We start from the raw sequence: 21407 nt of genomic DNA, 5'->3' as shown, positions 1-21407 counted from the left end.
GACAGATTAGGTCATCCAGGGTCTATAATGATGAAAATAATTATTGAGAATTCAAATGGACACTTATTGAAGAGCTTGAAGATTCTTCAATCTAATGAGACATTTTATGAGACAAATATATGAGTATTTACTGCACGATTTGCTTATTGTCATTTTAATGAGACAAATTTTCCAATATCATGGAGAGGAATTAAGAAGTTGGAAAAAGAAATTACATGGAATGCATCGTTATTGTCTCATTTAGATCCTCGTACAGATCAATGTGACTTGAAGTTCATAAGATAATTCATTTATAAAATATAGCAAATCAGTTACTAGATGCATTTACAGATGCAAAGAAAATAACTAAATCACTTATACCAGCTGCAAATTTTCCATCGAAAATTGATATCTCAACACAACAAGTTGTCACCAATGCATCTGGAACACGCCAGAAGCGTGGTAGACTAGTGGGTTCCAAAGATAAAAGTCATCGAAAACGAAAAATAATTAATAGTAAAAAAGAGTTGGCTGAGGATGTAAATATCCATGGAGAAATCTTGGACAAGACTGATAATCAAGTTTATGAAGAAGGTGAAATATCTAAAGATAGTAATGAGATTTCAATAAATTATGTTGGGACAGAAAAAAGATTGAACCAAACTAATCTAGTTATTGACAATATTTTTGCATATAGTGTTGCTTTTGATATTGAAGGAACTGTGAAGTTTCGTAGTGGAAGTGAGGATCAACCCAACTTCCAATTTTTTTACAGAATAACAAATTTACATAAATCAAACAAAAAAAATATGCATTAATTCTAAATTTACAGCATCCGTTGATGAGGAAAAAGGGAGAAGAAATTCATACATACCCTTGAAGGTCACAACAATTTCTTCACTGATTCCCTTCTCCACGATCTGGTCACGAACTCTTCAAATAAAATTCCAATGAGCATCACCAAAAATGAGACTTCTGTATTCTCCTTTGGGATGAGAATCTCTCAAGAGTGTGTGGGCTCTGAGATTTTTGGAAGAGGGAAGAAAAAGAATTTTGAGAGAGAGAAAAAAGAGTTCTAGGAAAAATTCCAAAGAGAGTTTTTCTTAGGTTGGGAGAGCTCTGTGAAGAAGAAGAAGATAAAATTGAAAAAACTCATTCTTCGTAAAACAAAATGTCCCACTTCCACATTAATTGAGAGAAATTCAAATTTAAAACAAATATAAATGATTATATATATATGTTATATCAAATACATATAAGCTCTAGTTTTTATATTGTATCAAATACAATATAACCTATAGTTTTCAATTCTCTCATTAATTTGTGGTATTTAATATAAATCACATTTATACTAAATTTAATTATATGAATCCAATCCATATAATTAATATTTGGATCATATTCAAATATTTATTTCCTCTCAAATAAACTTTATATTATAATGTATCAAATATATAATTAATTTAATTATATCACATATAATTATTTCTCTCAATTAATTTGAACAATTCAAATTAATCCCAAATTAATCCAAAATTAATTCTCAATAATCTTTATTGAGCTACAGAGGAAATCTTATGGACCTGTAGATCTGAAGCTCCAGTGGTACTTAAATAATTAATTGAACTCTTTAATTATACTCAACATCCTTTAACTGTCGGTCACTCCACTAAAGACTGACAACTGCATTTTTCGCACTACAGATATACTTTTGTGTCGATTGGATATAACCAATCAATAGTGCGATAACTCTTCACAAATTACTCATAAGTACAAGTGGGTCAAAATTATCGTTTTTCCCCTGTAGTTATATCTAACTTCTTAAGTACTACTAATCCTTCTAATGAGTAATAAGTCATAGTCCAACTATGACCAAACCACTCTTGGACCAAGAGATTTAGTCATTAGTAAAGCAGAAGTCAATCAAGGTACTACTGTGAAAAAATTAAAACCTCAAGCTCGAGGGTGAAGTTATCCCATAAAACGACCCACTTGTTCTATAACTATTGTATTGAAAAATACAGCTTTGCATGAAAAAGGGTTTAAAAGACACCAATACACCATATTAGACTTAAACAAACCGGGTGGATCGATAACTAAAGAAACGTACACAGATATGACGTGTTATGACATTCTACGTTCTTGACAGCCCATCTTTGTCTCAGTAGAGTCTTTCAGTGGCATGTTTCGGTCCTCTTCCCCACCAAGAGAGGGTATGGCGCCACATTGTTCAAACCTCGAAATCAACCCTTAAGGGGGCAATTTATCTACTTACCCAGACGTTAAGGAAAGAGTAAATTTCGTCTTGTGTAGTTGTGTTCCCAGCTCCCTAATAAGACGAATCCCCAAAATGGTAGGCTTATTGAGTCGGCGATCTGGCCTCTCTCATTCATACAAATCAAAGGACTGCCTTCATAGGCAAGAGTTCACAACTCACTCAAGATTTAGGTCATGTCACATGTGGTCATCCTGGTGAAATATAAGTCTCTATTATGAACGACGTTATATAATGAGACTAGTCATTTCGTGGTCCGGTCTTATACAAACTCCCTTGTATTGAATACCTCTGCTCACATATCTCTACATGAATGATCAGAATAAGATCATTTGTAAAACTTTACAACAATTGTAACATCTACAAAGTAGGTCATATTTGTAGTGTCACCAAGATAAGGTAGAGGATAAGGTAACCAACCTTATTCATCTACTATAGACCATTTGGATTATCATTTAAACATAATCCACCTGTATGTCTCTACATACATGTTTCAGCTATAGATGATAACCTTAGATGTTAGTTTATTGGTTTATGGGTTAATACTACTAAATATTGAATAAAACATCTCATATTTTATTAAATAAATAAATTTTTTGTATATTACAATTACAAACTACAAGACCCACGAGATTTAGGATATCAACTCCAACAATCTCCCACTTGTTCTAAAGTTAGAGGGATGTACATCATAAAAGTCATACTGATAGAAAAGTATACATAAAATAATAAACTAGGACATAATACGCACCTAGTACAAAAATCTCTCACTTGCCTTAGACTAAATGTGGCCTGTCCCATAGACTTATGCTCTGCAAGTGACCCTCAAACACTTTAGCTGAAAGGGCCTTTGTAAAGGGATCAACAACGTTGTGGTCCGAAGCTATTTGCGTGACAATCACGTCCTCTCGATGCACAATCTCTCAGATGAGATGATACTTTTGCTCTATATGCCTCCCGCACTTGTGACTCCTAAACTCTCGAGAATTAGCCACAACACCACTATTATCACAATAAAGGGTGATTGGCTTTGGAACTATTTCCAGATCTGTCAGGAATTTCCTAAGCCACACAGCTTCCTCACCAGCTTCACAAGCCACCACGTACTCGGTCTCCATAATGGAGTCAGCAATGCACCCCTGCTTGGTGCTCCTCCAGACTATTGCCCCTCTGTTAAGAGTGAACACCGATCCTGATGTGGATTTCCTAGAATCCTTACCAGTCTAGAAATTAGAGTTCGTGTATCATGTAAGGATTAGATCTTTAAAACCATACATGAGCATGTAGTCCCTCGTTCTCCATAGATACTTGAGGATGTTTTTAACGGTGGTCCGGTTATCAAATCCTGGATTAGACTGATATCTATTGACTATCCCCACTGTATAGCAGATGTCAAATTAATACATAACATCACGTACATCAGGCTACCAACAGCCAATGCATAGGTGATCCGTCTCATTTCCTCAATTTCTTGAGGTGTCTTAGGACACTGTTCCTTAGACAATATAACTCTATGCCTGAAAAGGAGTAATCCTCTCTTGGAGTTCTGCATCGAAACCTTGACAAGCATATTGTCAATATATGATGTCTGAGACAGGGTTGGCGTCCTATTCTTTTGATCTTTAAAGATCTAAATGCCCAGAACAAATTGTGTCTCTCCCGAATCTTTCATTTGAAATTGGGTCATTAGTTAATTCTTAATTTCAGTCAATTGACCTACATCATTCCTAATGAGTAGGATATCATCTACATACAACATTAGAAAAACTATTGAACTATTGATGATTCTCTTGTATACACAAGGTTCATCAACATTTTGATCAAAGCCATAAGATTTGATCACAGTATCAAATCTTATATTCCAAGATCGAGAAGCTTGCTTCAATCCATAAATGGACCAATGAAGTTTGCAAACCTTTTTGCATTTTCTATGAATTTATTAACAAGATATAGTTCTTCTCAAACAAAAAGACATTGGAATGAAATTAAGCATATACTTCGTTATCTTCGAGGAACGATTGATATGAGTTTGTTCTATTCAAATAAATTGAATTTTGATCTGGTTAGTTGTGCAGATTCTGGATATTTATCTAATCCACACAAAGTTAGATCTTAAACAGGTTATCTATTCACATGTGGAGGAACTATTATATCATGGCGATCGCTGAAACAAACCATAACAACCACTTCCTCAAATCATGCTAAAATTCTTGCATTTCACGAGGCTAGTCGAGAATGTGTATGGCTAAGATCAATGACTCAACACATTCATGAAACATGTGGTTTGGCTTCTAGTAAAAATCTTCTAACAATATTATGCGAAGACAACACAACATGCATATCCCAAATCAAAAGAGAATATATTAAAGGAGATATAACAAAGCATATTCCACCAAAGCTTTTCTATACTCATGATTTTGAAGAATATGGTGGCATCACTGTACAACAAATTTGTTCGAAGGATAACCTGACAAACTTATTTACAAAATCATTACCAACTGCAACCTTTGAGAAATGGTGAACAACATTGGAATGCGGCGACTCAGAGATCTCAAGTGATATTTTCATGAGGGGGAGTAAATATACTATATTCTTTTTAAGAGTATCAGATAATATGAAATATGTACTTTTTTTCCTTCACTGAGATTTTTTTCCAATGGGTTTTTCTTAGTAAGGTTTTAACGAGAATATTTCATATATAATGTGCATCTAAGAGAGATATTATAAATATGTTAAATTAGGTATAATGTAGATGTCCATTATTAGTGTTCATTGACCATACGCCACTTATCCATTATTCCATATGTTGTTCATGTGTCTCAAGATTACACAATATTATGGTCCATGTAATTCACCTCATACTTGCTAATTACCTATAAATAATGACATTTTGTGGGTTTTAGAAGACACATTGGACAAAATTCATGAAAATTAGAAAAAATAGAGAATTTAAAGAAATTTCTTATTTTATATTTTACTAATTTATTTTATTTATATATTATATTTAATTTATTTTAATATTTATTTATTTTATTATTATATTATATTTATTTTAATGATATTTTATTAATATCCGTGTTCCCAATGTTCTCCCTGAGTTCACAACACATTTCAGCCTTTATTTACTATAAGTTTACCCTACCCAATTTTAGGTATCAATTATTTATTATTTATTATTTTATTTTTTTTATATTTATATTTTATTTTTGTCTTCATTCACAAATCTCTCATTTCAAATTTGGAATATGTATACAGAGAATTGTTGGGCAAAGTTTCTTCTGTCCATACCAACTTTACCACCACTATACATCATATATTGTGTTAATCAAATATTCATTATATAATAAATTCATACCTCACTAAATAAGTTTAATCATTCATATTGCTCCTGTTACTGTTAATGTGAAAATCTGCTTAATTAAATATATACCATGTATATAATCATTCACACTCATAGAATAAACTTTAATATAAAATATGAAATAAACAAAATTAAACTTTCCCTCAATTAAGTGAAGATTAGCTTCAACAACCAACATACTTCTAAGTTTCTTTCCAGTTAGCCAAGTTTTAGTAGTTTTTAAAAAAGTTTTAGTAGTTTTTAAAAACTTGTTTTTATTTTAGATTTTTACTAAAAATTCAAATGATCTTTCTTAAGAAATATGAAAACTGTAGCTAAAAAGTTGAGAAAAATCAAACATAAATTTCAAAAATAAAAAAAACTAAAAACAGAAAGATTATCAAATGAGACCTAATCGATTAAGATTGATTCAGTGAAGCATATAGATTGTATTTTAATCTCACTGGATTGCTTTATCTTTCTGTAGAGGTATAAGATGTGAAGTGTCTTCATATTCATAGTTTAGAAATTGCTGCATGTAGAGATTTGTACAGTTTGGTAAAGGAGGCAATGAAGATGGTCAAAGTCCATTTGGGGACCTTCAACCTTCCAGATAAACTTAAATTCAGTTTGAGCAGGTCAGTTTCGGGTCGGTTCAAGTTGCAGACGACCCAACCAATTTCCACAACTCCCAACTTCCCATCCAATGAAACAATGGAAACAAATAAACAAACCTACCAGTGAACAAGAAAAGAATTCTTTCTTCAATACTACTACTAAGGAACAAATAACCTACCACAATCATAGTATGAATATATTGAATCAAATATGAAGTTTTGTAAGAAGCAAAAATGTGACCAACTCTCTCAACTCAACAAGCTAACAGCCTTTTAATTGGCATTGCAATCATTTTTTGCGCAAGTATAAACAGCCAAGTACCACAGAAATACCAAGTACTGCAACAGGGGCCTTCCAGTATTGCTTTGTCGAGGCCTGAACCCGAGCTGCATAACCGTCTACTTGACTCGTTTCTAGTTTTAAGCTATCTGAGGAAGATGTATCAAGCATGCCGATATAGAACTTCTCCATCAACTCTCTAGCATCTTTGCTATGACCAGCATCTTCAAAATCATCTGTGGCATCTCTGCCTTTGATGGGAAAAAATAAAAACATATCTGTCACTGTTCAGATTTGGGAGAGAAGTATACATTACAAAGTAGGAACATACCAGTTGCAGCCACGATAACATCATCTCCACCGGGATGCTCATCCAAATATGAAGTCAAATCGTATACCTAAGAATGAAAACATGTCATTATTATAAAGCAATGTTAGAGTTCATCCTCTTGAACAAAATACGATAACAGAAAACACACACAACGGTTAGAGGTGGACATGTTGTAGAATGGTCTCAATGGAGAATAGTGTCAACAAAAAGTCGATCATGGACCTCAATTTTATTAGAAAGTAGAATTGAAAGTACCACTTTTTTAGGCAAAGATGGGGAGTTAGGAAAAATAGGAGTGACAAGACTCATCCTTATCATCTTCAAACACAATTCTTTCATAGAAAAGACATTCACAATTTTGACAAACTAGATGACTTGACTGAAAGGTTGCAATAAAGAAAATGAGCACATAAATTTTTTAAAAAGATAAAGGAAATGGTGGGCCAATGTTTCAAAGACCCAACGAAAAACGTTAATTACCTCTCAAGAATTTCAAATCAACAAATCATGGAAATTGACATATCCATTCATGCAAATTCTCAGATTCAAACACTAACATAAGTTCTATGAGGAGATTGGAACTTTTAGTCTTATTTGAATTCAGTACTGTAACCCCCTACTTTTCTATTATTAATTCTTAAAGTTTGACGTGACAATGAATTGAGCATTACAATAAATCTATTGATTAAGCCATGGTGTTGTGTTTTCCACCCATCCTCCTATTCTTTTACTTTCTACTCTAATCTGGTCATTTTAAATGCAATAGTCTTCTCGGGCTTAAGTGTAACAAAGTGTGGGTTTTCTTCTGTGAAACACACTACATATAAAATACTACATAAAGAATAGAAAGCATAGTTGAAATGGGACAATGAAGGGAAAAAAACTCACACAAGAATTTTTGTAGCTAGGCATAGTAAATCATATTGCTTTTAGTTAATAAAGATGGAAAAACCCTAATTATTACTAGTTTTTTAAAAAAATGAAAAAGCCCCCACAAAAGGCACACCCCTTAGGCGCGCCCCAGGAGGACCTTCTAAAGCACCGAATCCGGTTATCTCTACTCTGCCTCCAAGACTGGGAACAAAACAAATTGGAGAGGAGATGTTCAAGCCAATAGACTTTCTCAGATCTCGACTCTTAAACTAGTTTATAATTCAAACCTATAACAACAGACAACCACTTTATTCTAAATAAAACAGGATTTCATTTAAAATTAAGTCTCCATCCTTATCAATTACAGCTATCATAATGAACACTTACCTAAAATCCAGATAACCTACAAACTATCAACAACATAAATCAAAGAATCTGAACATGATATGCTTGTTTGCTTCTTTTCTCACCATCACATGACAAATTCAGCTAATTCCAGCCAAACTATAGCATCAAGTCCCCATCCCGCCAACCCAAAAAAGCAATCATCAACAATCAAAATTGAATTCAGAATACAACTCGAAGGCGTCTTAAAAAAATTCCAACCACAATTCAGAACGCATCTCATAGAATCACAAATAGAACAAACACGAACATAAACCAAAAAAAAAAACCCAGAAAGGAAATTACATAAGAATCATACAGCAAAGCAAACACATGAAGAAAGGATCATAAGGGCGACGAACAGAACAATAATTTGCGAAAGAAAATGATGTAACGCCATGAAGATTGTCAGGGACGTACCTTGCCATCGATAATGATCCAACAGTCGTCGTTGGAACTGTGCTGTGAGACTTCTTGAATGGAATAGAGGGCCGAAATGCTCGGCATCGATCCCTTTTGGCGATTGGTCGACTAATCGCCGCTGCGGGTTGGTTCGACACAATCGGATGGCTTTTTTTTTTTTTTTTTTTTTTTTTTTTGGAAGAACTCGCTCTCAAAATATCAAACTTTTTGGTGGGCTTTGGGCCTCATCCATTCCTTCGCTGGCCCATAAGGATAGCTATCATGGGCCGAACCTGAAGACTGGCCCAATTTAAACTTTTCCTACTGAATTTGCGGGTAAGATTTTCTTATGTCAAAATATTGGATAAAGTTCAAGAATATTGTGGTTTTTAAAACTCATGACAAAAATGAGGTAGATAGGAAAGAATTTTCAAAAAAAGAGTAGGAATGCAAAGTATTGATGAAAATATGGTAGGTTTTGGGGGAAAGATAATCGTGTACTCGATATACAATTAGATTTTAATCTAGTCAGCGTCATGTCCGCGTTGGTGGACTTGGTCAAAGCCAAATTCGTGGACGGAATCCACGATTTGATAATTTTTTAATTTCTAACTAACAAGTTTCTTCTACTAAACTTAATTATATATTATGTTGTGTAGTTTTTAGCATATTAAAAATAAAATTTTGACTTGACTAAGTAGTATGCCCCTCTACAAATGAAAAAAAAATAGAACTTTGTATATGGTAGAGTCTACTTTAGAAAAAGAGAAATTAATTCTTTAATTTCAAAATAGAAGTTTACATGAAGTTAAAAGACGACCCCCTAGCACTTATCCTACAATGGGGTTATCTTCGTGTACCTCTCAATTAGCTTCGTCTTGTTGCCATTGTCGTCTATGACGAATACGTCTTCGATCAGTGTTAGCAACATTGAGTCATTTTGTTTGTTAAATAATATTTTCTACATTAACCATTGTTTGGTCACACATTGAACCCAACTCTGATAAATTGTGTTGTACTGAATATTGTTGTACATCATAGACAAAATTATTTTGTACTATGAAAAAAATTAATATTAAATAATATTTATATCATATATTTGAGAAATGTAAGATAATAAATATCTTACCATGCAGTAATAGTAAGCGTCGTCAGGTGTGATAAATCACCTAGTGATTGAATCATACTAGGAAAAATAATCATCTGATACAGTTGGTCCGTTTGTTATTTCTCCTTATGCACAACGATCATGACGTGAATGCCAATATGATATATATTATGCATGAATTTGGTGCCAGTCTTGGTTGTGCTTACCTCTCAAATCAATCTGGTGCAGTCTTGGCAGTGTATAGCACAATGAAAGTATCGTTTGTTGTAGATCGAAATGTCTTAACACACGATCTGGATGATGCTACTCTACTATATGGAGACATATAAAAGGGCTAACGATCGACCAGATTTCGTGACCATCACGACAGTAATCAGGTAGTGATGACCAAATATCTTACATGTATGGCGTTCAATTAATTTGACAAAAAAAAAAAAATAATTAGACACCCAAAATTTTTTTATATTCATGTTATATATAGATTTGTTACCTGATTGTGCATCAACCTATCAAATATTTGTCGGTATAGTAGTAACATATTTGTTGACTGTTCAAAGACAACTAATACACCACTCCATCTAAAGTTATATAAAAAAAATATATAATTAATTTATATTCTTACATAAAATGATAATAGAATAAATATATAAATGAAATAATACCTAATACTGAGTGGACAATGACCTAGGGCCTATAACTGGACTTATGTTGCTAAAATTTTAAATCTATCATAAGCTCATACCTACAATAGTATCAATGGCCTCGTTATTTCCAACGCTTGTGCATTAGTAGCCCGAAAAAGTTCTCTATATAGCTATGCAAGATAGGCCCCACCCCACGAGTACGTACCAACATGCTTGAAATCAGGCAGTAGATGGAGAAATATAAGATGTACCAAAGTGTTTGACTTATCAGCGAACAAAAATCCTCCAATAAGTTACATAATATATGCTCTTGCATACCTACGTACGCTAATATTGTCGGCATTAGGAGGCAATTCTGGAAATTGGGATGCTAACCACGAGATACTCAATCTTGAGCCTTTCAGATTATCTGGTAGAACGTCCAAAAGCTCATCACAAACAGTTTTCCAATCATATTGTAATGAACCTGTGAAGAGTTCTCCGTCCACTTGTAATCAAAACTGAATAGCAACATCCTGCAACGTAATTGTACATTCCCTACAAGGCATGTGAAATGTGTGAGTTTCTAGTCTTTAACTCTCTATTAACGCAGTAATGAGGTGCCAACCAAGTTGGATAAATCCAATCTGTGCAACCTCAAGAAAAATAACCTATTGTACGTAAGGAGTAATATGTGGATCAAACAGGATGGTATGTTGTGCAAATGTCTCCCTTCTCCGACAACCCAAAACTAGTTCACAGGTTGGATTAGTAATTTTTCAATCTATTTGTGTGAACATCTCTGACGGTACCAACTCAATATCATGTTTCCCACTTCTATCGTTTCCAAATAATTTATCAAATTATACATCAATATCACTGTCTCTATTATTTCCAGGTTCAAGAATGACTAAATATTTAGGATGCATTGACATATTTACTCAATTTTTACAACTATAATAGTTGACAAAAAATATGTTAATACAACAAAAAGTCCGTTTCTTCTTTTAAGCAGTCCAAATATATACTCCAAACAGTCTAAATATTTTTTTTATGACCAGTCCAAATATTTTCCTAAGTCAACCCAAAAAAGTCTAAGAAATCAATCCAAATATTTTCCTAAGTTAGTCCAAATATTTTCCAGTTGTCACTTAAAAAAAATTCAAGTTATGATACAATCCAAAAAATTGGCCCAAAAAATCTAAAAAAGTCAATAGTCCAAGTTATAACATTCCAAGTTATGATATTCAACTAAAAAAAAGAAAAGCAGCCCGAATCTGAGATCTATGGATTATACACTTAAATCAGCCAAATGAAAAAAAAAAAAAAGTTGATCCATATGGATCATACACTTAAATCAGTCCAAATGAAAACAAAATGGTAGATCTATGGCGGAAAATCTATTCTTTTACGTACAATCTCATATATTTGAAAAAAAAAAATACCTATGGCGGAGGGTAGATTGGCTGCAAGAAGGATAGCAAGCGATAGATTGGCGAACGACAACAACTAGATCAGTGGGCAGTCGGACCAACAGTTGTGAGAGAGAAAGGAAGAAAGTTGGAAAGTTTTGGATGGGTGGAAAGGGAAAGAGGGCGTATTTGGGACCACTAAATAATGTGCCCAATACACGACTTAGGATGATCATGGACCCCATCCACGATTACTTGGTCAACGTTGCATGACTGTCCATGTGGCAGTCTGCGCGTGCCAGGTCACTGCCAGGTGTGGCAGATTCACATGCTCTGTAGGAAGTTGTGTACTGAGTATAGGATTTAGGGTTAATCGTGTGCTGGTTCCACGATTACACAACTCTATTTTTTACAATAGTTACAACCCAATCCTATTTTTATTAATATTTTTTAAAATAACATTATTTAAAAAATCCAAAATATTATTTTTGTCAATGACTGTGAAATGTTTTATTTTTCTCAATTCGTTTTAAATAATAGCATTGGAGAGTTCTTGTAGATAAATAAGAAGAAAATTGATATGATAGCTAATATGTAAAATTTGAAAGACATACGTAACATAATCTACATCATCATTCATTTGATTGACGTAAAAAAAATATTGATTATGTAAATATTTTTTAGATGAAATAAATGGTAACCATAGTATAAAAAAAAGTGGTAACGACAGATCTTAAATAATTGTTAAATAATATCATATATACCTTTTGAGAGTACATACATGTTACATAAACTCATCTTTTAAGGAATCCAAACTAGCACATCCCAACAAAGTAATTGAGCATAGCTTTGCGAAAATCGACATGAAATCGAAGGTTCAATTAGTCATACCATGTTTCTTGTACAAAAACAATCTCAACAAAACTTCAATCGTAACCAAATCATGGGTGGGTTTGTTTGGTTTTCTTTTTTAGATATTTATTGTTTAGATAAGTCGATTTGGAAAAAAATTATAATGTTTGATAAATATTAAAAAATGATTTTTTTTCTTTTAAAAAGAGAGAGTTAGATATAAGCTTTTTGAGATAAACACTTATGATTATATATATATATATAAAAGGTCTTTTAAGTGTGTTGATTGCAAAACTCTCCTAACTTTTAATGCACAAAATACCTACACTACTTTCACTCCCGATAATCGTTGTCAACAACCATACTCGAAATGAGGTCACAAGTAAGGTCAACTTAAGGGCATGAAGCTAGGAAACATTGTTCGAGAGATGACAACCACAACTCCAACACAAAATCAACATTTTGGGATCAATTAAATATTTTATTGAGTTTGATAATTATGGGGGATCAACTTACCTCTAAAATAGTGATTGACATCTTCATCAATTGAATTATGCTCATATTAGTAATTTTAAATTTCTAGTATTAATCTTGTTTATTATCGTTGTGGATCATTTTGGACCAAATGGTATAATCGATATCAAATAAGATCAGAGGTAAGAGGACCGAGAAGATATCAAGATTCATGCTAAACATAACACACTTAATCAAAATTGGTTAAGGGGAGAGAGTTAGCTTGGATCTTGGTCAAATTCAATTGTCTTGACTTCGATCAAGCTTAACAAAATGTCCAATGAGGCATGCTTCCACCCTAGTGAGTTGAAATGGTATCATGATTTAACTCCATAACCCTACTTGAGATAATCTATTTCATTTTTCTCGATAAATACATCATTATAAGTTCATTCTCTACATATAAAACACTCTTAATTTATTGCACTTATCATTATCTCACTTTGCATTAGAGTGTGTATGACAATCACTAATATGCAGATTTTTTTCTTCTAAATTTTACAAGTTGCGTTCTTTTCTCCCCTAATTAAATTTACCATTCGAGTCGTTCTTTTTCATGTCGGATTTTTGCATTGATCATTACAATTATTAAAAAAAAACAAAAATGTAATAGAATAAAATGAAATAAGAAAAATGAATAAAGGAAAGGGAGAGGAAGAAGAAGAATAAGGACACATCACATGAGGAATGATGGGATTGGGGAAGGGGCTTTATTGTGAAAGAGAATAAAGAAAAAAAAAAAAAAAGAAAACGTAAAAGGTGGTGGAAGGAAAGTTGGCGCCTCGAATGGGGCAGTCTAAAATTCCATTTCAACGTAAACCCTTTGTCCCTTTCTGGCTGGCGGCGGCTGCGGTAAGGGTGTCCGACACGTTCTAAGCCTTATCCCTCAAATTCTTCCCCCCTCCTTTTTAATAAATAAAATTATACTAACCACCCAAGATTTAAATTCCAGTCTTACAATTCATGGTCCCAATATTTTTGTTTTCCGACTTGATAATATCATCTTTATTTACTTTAGACCCAGCACGTCAGAACTATGAAAAAACATCGTGCTTCAGAAAATTTAAGGAACAAAGCTTATTTTGTGCTCCAAATAGTTTCTGGGCCTATCCAGGTTACTCATGAGGCCCAATTTTCATGCACGAACTTTCCAAACAAATCGCATGAAATGGATCTAATACATCAAAACCATGAAAAACGTCGTGCCTCGGAGGATTTTAGGAACGAAGCTCATTTGGTGCCCCCAAACGCCTTCTGAGAGTGAAGATTATCTAAAAAAACTAACACGAGTTTTTTTCAGTATGTTTTATCCTCACTCACATACTTTAACCAACGTAAAATTGTACTAAGCTAAGCACGTTTAAACTTCGAACTTCCTATAATTAAGCGACTAAAAAGCAATGTGCATCTTGTTAATATAAATAGTAGTTACCAATTCTTCTACGTCTTTCTTAACCATACTTTCATGTCTTTAAGATCCCTCTTATTCGGATGTAATCTTGATTCATTCACCTCTCTTAAACTTGAACCTTACATTGGCATAATTACACTTTTGAACTTTTAATTTTAATTGATCATCTCCTAAATTTTGTGATTTATTATAATTACACTTCTAAACTTTTAAGTTGATCAATTAACCTTATGTAATTTCTTAATTGTTGTAATCAATCCTATGTTGGTTAAAATTTTACCATTACACTTGTTATTGAGTTTTATAAATATTTTAAACTTTTTTTTTTTATTAAAATAACATTTGACTGAATTCAAAATTCATAAGAAAAAAAAAAGATGCAAAAACAAAACTAAAATTTGTAATTAAATAATAATTTAAAAAACACTTAGAAATTAATATTAAAATTTTACATTTACTCCGGTTCGTGAGTTACAAATATAATTTTTGGTGGTTACTCATAATTTAAGGGTGAATTGTGCCAATTTTTTCTCTCTTTTGTCCTAATCCTAACCTAAACCCTAATATTTCTTTTTCAAAAAGAAAACATTGTTTATTACGGCAGTTTTATAGCTGTCATACGAATTGTCAACATAATTGACTTTCACATACCCATTTGTGTACGTTCTCATTTCTAATCTATATTTTATTTCATTTTTCATTTTGATTTTAAGCCTTTTCGTCTTTATATTTGCATGTTTTTTTAATATTTAAATTCAAATTAATGACCATTTCAAATCCTCTCAACTTTAAACATTTTAACCGATTTGATTATTACAATTATTTTACCTCACAATAAAACTTTTTCTTGATGGTTGTTTGTGGTCAACTATGTGAAACTTGAATATACATTTATTAGAAGAAAATAACGATTGAAACCATCTATGTTTGTAGAGTGAAGATTCAAATATATAACATTTTAATCGAAAATTAATGTCTTAACAATTACTCAATTACGTTTAATCTTCAAATTTATAATTACCATAAAAAATTCATAATAAGAAATAAATGTTCCACGTTACAATAAATATTTTGAGAGATAACTTAAATAAATAATTGGTAAAACAAAGACCTAAACTATAATATATTTTTTGAAAAATGTTAAGGCTTAGTAATCATTTAACTTTTATATTTTAAATTTGTATTATTTTTGTCCATATATTTTGAAATATATCGATGTGTGTTGGTGCTGGATTCTTTATTTATTTATTTTTCCATTTCAGCCGTTTTTTTCCCCATTTTTATCACAATTTTAACCGAGACACTATTCTTGATAGATGAGCTATAAACATAAGTTTGTATCAAAGAGGTTTTTTTTACCATGTATATAATTTGTGTTGGAATTTCATTAATGTGGACCAAATTAGCCGCATTTTAAAATTATGAGGATGAAAATAAATATTTTAAAAATATAGAAATTAAAATTAAAACACACATTGTACAAAAATTAACATAGATGTTTGAAATGCATGGAAATCAGCCCAAATTATAAAATATCGATTTAAATTCATTCCAATATTTAAATTATTTTGTTGGACTTATAATTTTAAAATAGATGAAAGACTTATATTGAATTATGCCCTTTAAGCAAAGTTCAAATTGTTAAATTCGAAATTGGATTTTTTTTTTTAAATCGTTCCACAATTACGAATGTGGGAGATCAAATAAGAGTATCTATATTTAAATATGATAATAAATATCTTATCTACTAAATTATGTTCGATTTGATATAAAACTTTAGAATCTTACACTCTACATTTGCAATGTAATATTTTTTTAGATAAGAAGAATTGAACTGCCTTATTTTATACTAAGGGTCTGTTTGAATTAATTTGAGAAAAATATGTTTTAACAAAAATTCATTTTTGATAAAAATTATTGAAAATACGCATCAAAATTTATTTCAAATACTCCAACTTCTTTTAAAATGACTTATTTTTTAAAATAATTTTTTGAAAATGCATTCCAATTGCACCATAAATAGAGGATTTCGAAATCTAAAACATTCAAATCATCACATTAAATCCATTTGAACAAATTTCCATTTAAATGGAAACAACCTTACTCCATTGGTCATCATTTCCTAATTCAATTTAAAGTCAAATGGAAAGGGCACCTATTACAGACTATAGTCTCTAAACTTTCATCAATTTAACCATTTATTCCTTCTAATAAAATAAAAATAATTTAATCTTTAAATTTATAAATTACATTCTAATAATTTAGTCTTTATATTATTAAGTTTAAAACAATTTAGTTTATAAACTTTAAAAAATAATAATTTAATCTCTAAACTTAATATTTTTCCTAATGATTTAGTTCTAACGGCAATAATCTTAATAAGACTAAGTATCGATTTTTATTAAGTGGCATGTTCATCTTTATGGTCGATACAAAAATTTGATCCCTATTGAATTTATCAATATACATGTATAAGAAATTTCATGATATCCTAATCATATTTTTCTTATTAAGGGCTAAATTATTACATACGTACATGGACTAAGGGTCCGTTTGGATTACCTTAAGAAAAAATGTTTTTTTAAAAAACCTATTTTTTATTTAAACACTTTTGACAAAAATTGTTGAAAATATTATGAGTTGTTGTCAAACATTTCATTTTTTATTTTTCTAAAATGACATATTCTTTTAAACTAAACACTTGAGAATGCATTTCAAATACACCTTAAATCGTTATACCAATTTCAAAATATATAAACTAAATTGTTAACATTAAATTATGGCTCAATTACAATTTGATAGATATAGTTTGAAGAGCGTTAGAATTTAGGTCTTTGATTCTAAAAATTAAAATTTAGTCCCATGATTTTATAAAACCTCATAAATAATATCTATAGTTCCACGATTAACCGTTTAAGAGAATTTTATCCCTATATAAGAACTAAATTTTAATTATAAACTATAGGATCAACTTCTAATTTAACTTTAATTTATTTTTTTAGTGAAATACATAAATAAGCTTTGACAGATCCAGATCCAGAACCAATTGTCCAAACGCCCCAAGAAGAATCTCAAATTTACTCCAAACATATCCCTTTTTTTTTCTCTCTATGTATATATAATCGTCTTCTCCATTCTCTTCGCTCCAAGTCTAACCCAAGTCCTCTCTCTGATTGAAGCTTCTGCAGCTCTGTCAATTGGTTAACAATGGCGGGAGCTTCGGTCAAACCCACCCCCCTTTTGAAAGATGAACTCGATATCGTCATCCCAACGATTAGAAACCTCGATTTCTTGGAGATGTGGAGACCCTTTTTCGAGCAATACCATTTGATCATTGTTCAAGATGGTGACCCATCGAAGACTATCAAGGTCCCAGAAGGATTCGACTATGAACTCTACAATCGGAATGATATCAATCGGATTCTGGGTCCAAAGGCCTCTTGCATTTCTTTTAAGGATTCTGCTTGTCGATGCTTCGGCTATATGGTTTCCAAGAAGAAGTACATCTACACAATTGATGATGATTGCTTTGTAAGATCTACTTGATTTCGCTGTTGACTTTCGTTTTTTTTGGGGGGTTTTCTTGTGCTTGATTCCTTGAATTACAATTGATTCTGTGTTGATGAGATGCCCAGTTTTTTTTGCAGATCTACTTGTTTGCTTGTTTTGTTGCACTGAACTTTTTTTTGGGTGGGGGGAGGGTCTTCGTTTTCTTGTTCTGAGTTCTTCATCTGGTTGCTGTTTGAAAAGGGTCAATTCTAGTTTTCCTTTTCGTTCTTTTTAAAGATTATGTTATTTGTTTTCTGAATTGACGTGTTCCATTGTTTTTAAAAGTTAAAAGCTTATAAACACCACTTACCCATGTAGTAGCTCTTTGGGAGCAAATATTTAAAATCCAAGTTATAAAAGCTATAAAATAAAAATAAATTTTAAAAAGTAGTTTTTGTTATTAGAATTTGGTTGTGAATTCAAACGTGTATTAAAGAAAGAAATGCCATTGAATCTATCTATTTTTATTCTATCAATCAATGGCTTGTGCGGTTGTCTCAATTCTGGTGAGAAAACTCGGACAATTTCTAAAAACTAAATGATTATCAAATAGGTTAGTCTATCGATTGATGGCTTGTGTAGTCGACTCAATTCTCCTTCTGGCAAACTGTAAACAGGTGTTGGATTTGTATATACCAGGGGAGGAACAGATCTTGTGGAAATGCTTGCTTGTTTGAAACAGATCTTTTGATCTAGAGAAATATAATTTTCTTTAAATGAGTCCTAAGCAACCCCTTTTATCCTCTGGTCAATGGTATTAGGAAGATGAATTTACCATAATCTTTTCGTTTAAGCAGCAATAGCATTTGGTTTAATGGTTATTTAGTGGATGATTTGGCCTTCTATACAACCGTCTGGTTTACATTAGTGTAACTGATTAGAAGTTGAGGAGTCCTTGTTACTGACTGAGAAAATGGGAAAGAAGTAGGGTTAAAGGATGATCAAGATTTGATGGTTTCTTGTAAATCCATCCTTACAGGTTGCGAAGGACCCCTCAAACAAAGATATCAACGCACTCGAGCAGCATATAAAGAACCTTCTATCACCTGCCACCCCACATTTCTTCAACACTCTGTATGATCCATATAGAGAAGGTGCAGACTTTGTCCGTGGATACCCTTTCAGTCTCCGTGAGGGTGTCCCGACTGCGGTTTCTCATGGACTTTGGCTTAACATTCCTGACTACGATGCTCCTACCCAGCTCGTTAAGCCTCGTGAAAGAAACTCCAGGTGTGTGTGGATTATTGCTGTTGTGTTTCAATTAGTTTAACTTGAACACCAAGAAGTTCCAATATGCTTGCATTATTGAGATGTCATTGTAAATCTTGTATAGGTATGTAGATGCAGTCTTGACAATTCCCAAGGGAACCTTGTTTCCCATGTGTGGAATGAATCTTGCATTCGACCGTGAACTGATTGGACCTGCTATGTATTTTGGACTCATGGGTGATGGCCAGCCGATTGGAAGATACGACGATATGTGGGCTGGTTGGTGTGTGAAGGTATATACATTATATACCCAAAATGTGACCCTTTTCTCTCATCTCTAGCCAAATGCAGAGCTAAAGTATTGGTTGATGAACTTATTGCAGGTGATTTGTGACCATTTGGGGTGGGGAGTGAAAACAGGGCTGCCCTACATATGGCACAGCAAAGCCAGCAACCCATTCACCAACCTCAAAAAGGAATACAAAGGGATCTTCTGGCAAGAAGACATAATCCCATTCTTCCAGTCGGTTGTCCTCCCGAAAGAATGCACAACGGTTCAGAAATGCTACATCGAACTGTCGAAGCTAGTGAAGGAGAAACTCGGCCCCATCGATCCTTACTTCGCTAAGCTGTCTGAGGCAATGGTCACTTGGATTGAAGCTTGGGATGAGCTCAACCCTGCTGGAGATGACTCCAATGGCCCTGCCAAGAAGTAGTTGGTTTTGTAAGGAACAAGGGAAACACATTTGGATGCAATAGATTTGATGAGTCTTTTGCTAGTTTTCTTATTTACGTTGCCATAATTTTCGCCCTTCAGTATAATTTTAATCTTAGAAGAATGTTGCTGTTATTTGTTTTGTGTATCCTTCTCTGCGAAACATTGAATTGAGATCAATAACATGGGTAGCCTTTGTTAATTTTGTTGTGCTCCTCATGGAATGGTTTACTAAGTATTAGCTGTTTGTGTCACGTGTTAGTTTCTGATAGGTCCAGAATATCTAAACATCTAACCCGTCTAAAGGAGAAATCTTTTCTCTCTCTTATTTATTGTTTTCCATTTATATTTATTTTCATGATTTATGCTTTATTTACAACTTCTGGGTCCATAATTTTAAACTCTTTGCCCCCAAATACCTCATTTAAGTTCTACTACCGCTACTATAACATTTGAATACAAAAATTAAGCAAAGGAAATCACTTTATATTTGCAATGTTTATAGTTTGATATCTGATGGGATAAAAGACCTTTTCTTTTAAAATTTGTAAGGAAATAGCACGCAAGTTTGATGTGTCATGTGTGTATGATAAAGACATCTAAATTTTTGGGAAAATATGTCACATTGCAGATTTTATATGTATATAGTGCGTGGAGGTGGAGATTCAAATCTTATGATCAAGAACATATGTCCTATCACCACTCAAGTAGACATCTTTGTTCCTGCTTTCTTTCATCATGGTTTAATTATTTCCTTGATTTTCTGATCTAATTTTGTTTTGAACTTTTTGACATATTGTGTTTGTAGTTGTGAATTCTACCATTAATAAAACATTTAGGGGGCATTTGAGACAAAGAGTTAGCTATTATAGTTCTAGATTACTATAGTTTATATTTGGGGTATACATTATTTTAGTTTGGATTATAATAGTATATGTTTGAGGTGTAAACTATTTTAGTTTGAAAAGGAAATAGTAAACACTATAACAAAGAATAAAAAAAGGTAGCAAATAGGAGTTTTGAAATAGTGTTGATTGTAGCAAATTGGAAAATACAAAAATAGTATTTACTGTAGCAAGAGATAATTATTATAGTTTTAGGATAGTCCTTGCTCAAAACACATCCTTAAATAGAAAAATTAAAATCTAATTAAGGTTGAGTTTTTTTTTTTTTTAAAAAAGTTAATAACAGGTATCACTTATTACTAAAACAAAATAGAGATTCTTGACACTTACAGATTGTCAAAATTATCTTTCATCTCTCTTTTCAGTCCTTGAATCGACCATAAAAAAAAGTATCAAACGTCTATCAATGTTAGCCATGAGGTCTATCAATGATAATGATTGAAGTCCATTAATAATAAAGGTGTATAGAGACTAAGTTTATAACATCTATACCTTTGGATGTAAAAAGTATCAATATTTTTGGGGGCTAAAGCCCCATCACAAGGTCTGAGACGACCCAGAAAGCACTTGATTAATTGTTTGCATGTTTGCTTACTAGTATGTTTAGATTAATTTATTATGGAAAACAT

General features: G+C 32.3%; 2 protein-coding genes across 2 annotated transcripts; one reads left to right on the top strand and one right to left on the bottom strand.

Moving 5' to 3' along the window:
* Positions 1–6387: 6387 nt before the first annotated feature.
* Positions 6388–8697, bottom strand: LOC120075220 (cytochrome b5). Its single transcript, XM_039028430.2, has 3 exons — positions 8500–8697; positions 6823–6889; positions 6388–6742 (listed from the first exon to the last, which is right to left on the bottom strand). Exons 1-3 carry the CDS (start codon positions 8584–8586, stop codon positions 6501–6503), a joined length of 396 nt encoding a protein of 131 aa, XP_038884358.1. The 5' UTR covers positions 8587–8697; the 3' UTR covers positions 6388–6500.
* Positions 8698–17236: 8539 nt separating this feature from the next.
* Positions 17237–20075, top strand: LOC120076028 (putative UDP-arabinopyranose mutase 2). Its single transcript, XM_039029813.2, has 4 exons — positions 17237–17931; positions 18929–19179; positions 19283–19451; positions 19542–20075. Exons 1-4 carry the CDS (start codon positions 17608–17610, stop codon positions 19872–19874), a joined length of 1077 nt encoding a protein of 358 aa, XP_038885741.1. The 5' UTR covers positions 17237–17607; the 3' UTR covers positions 19875–20075.
* The last annotated feature ends 1332 nt before the right edge of the window (positions 20076–21407 follow it).

The sequence above is a fragment of the Benincasa hispida genome, chromosome 4, assembly GCF_027475165.1.
Source record: "Benincasa hispida cultivar pf3 chromosome 4, pf3_genome.v1.1, whole genome shotgun sequence".
NCBI classification, from domain to species: domain Eukaryota; kingdom Viridiplantae; phylum Streptophyta; class Magnoliopsida; order Cucurbitales; family Cucurbitaceae; genus Benincasa; species Benincasa hispida.
Note: the sequence above shows the minus strand (reverse complement) of the source record. Positions and strands in the feature narration are given on the sequence as shown.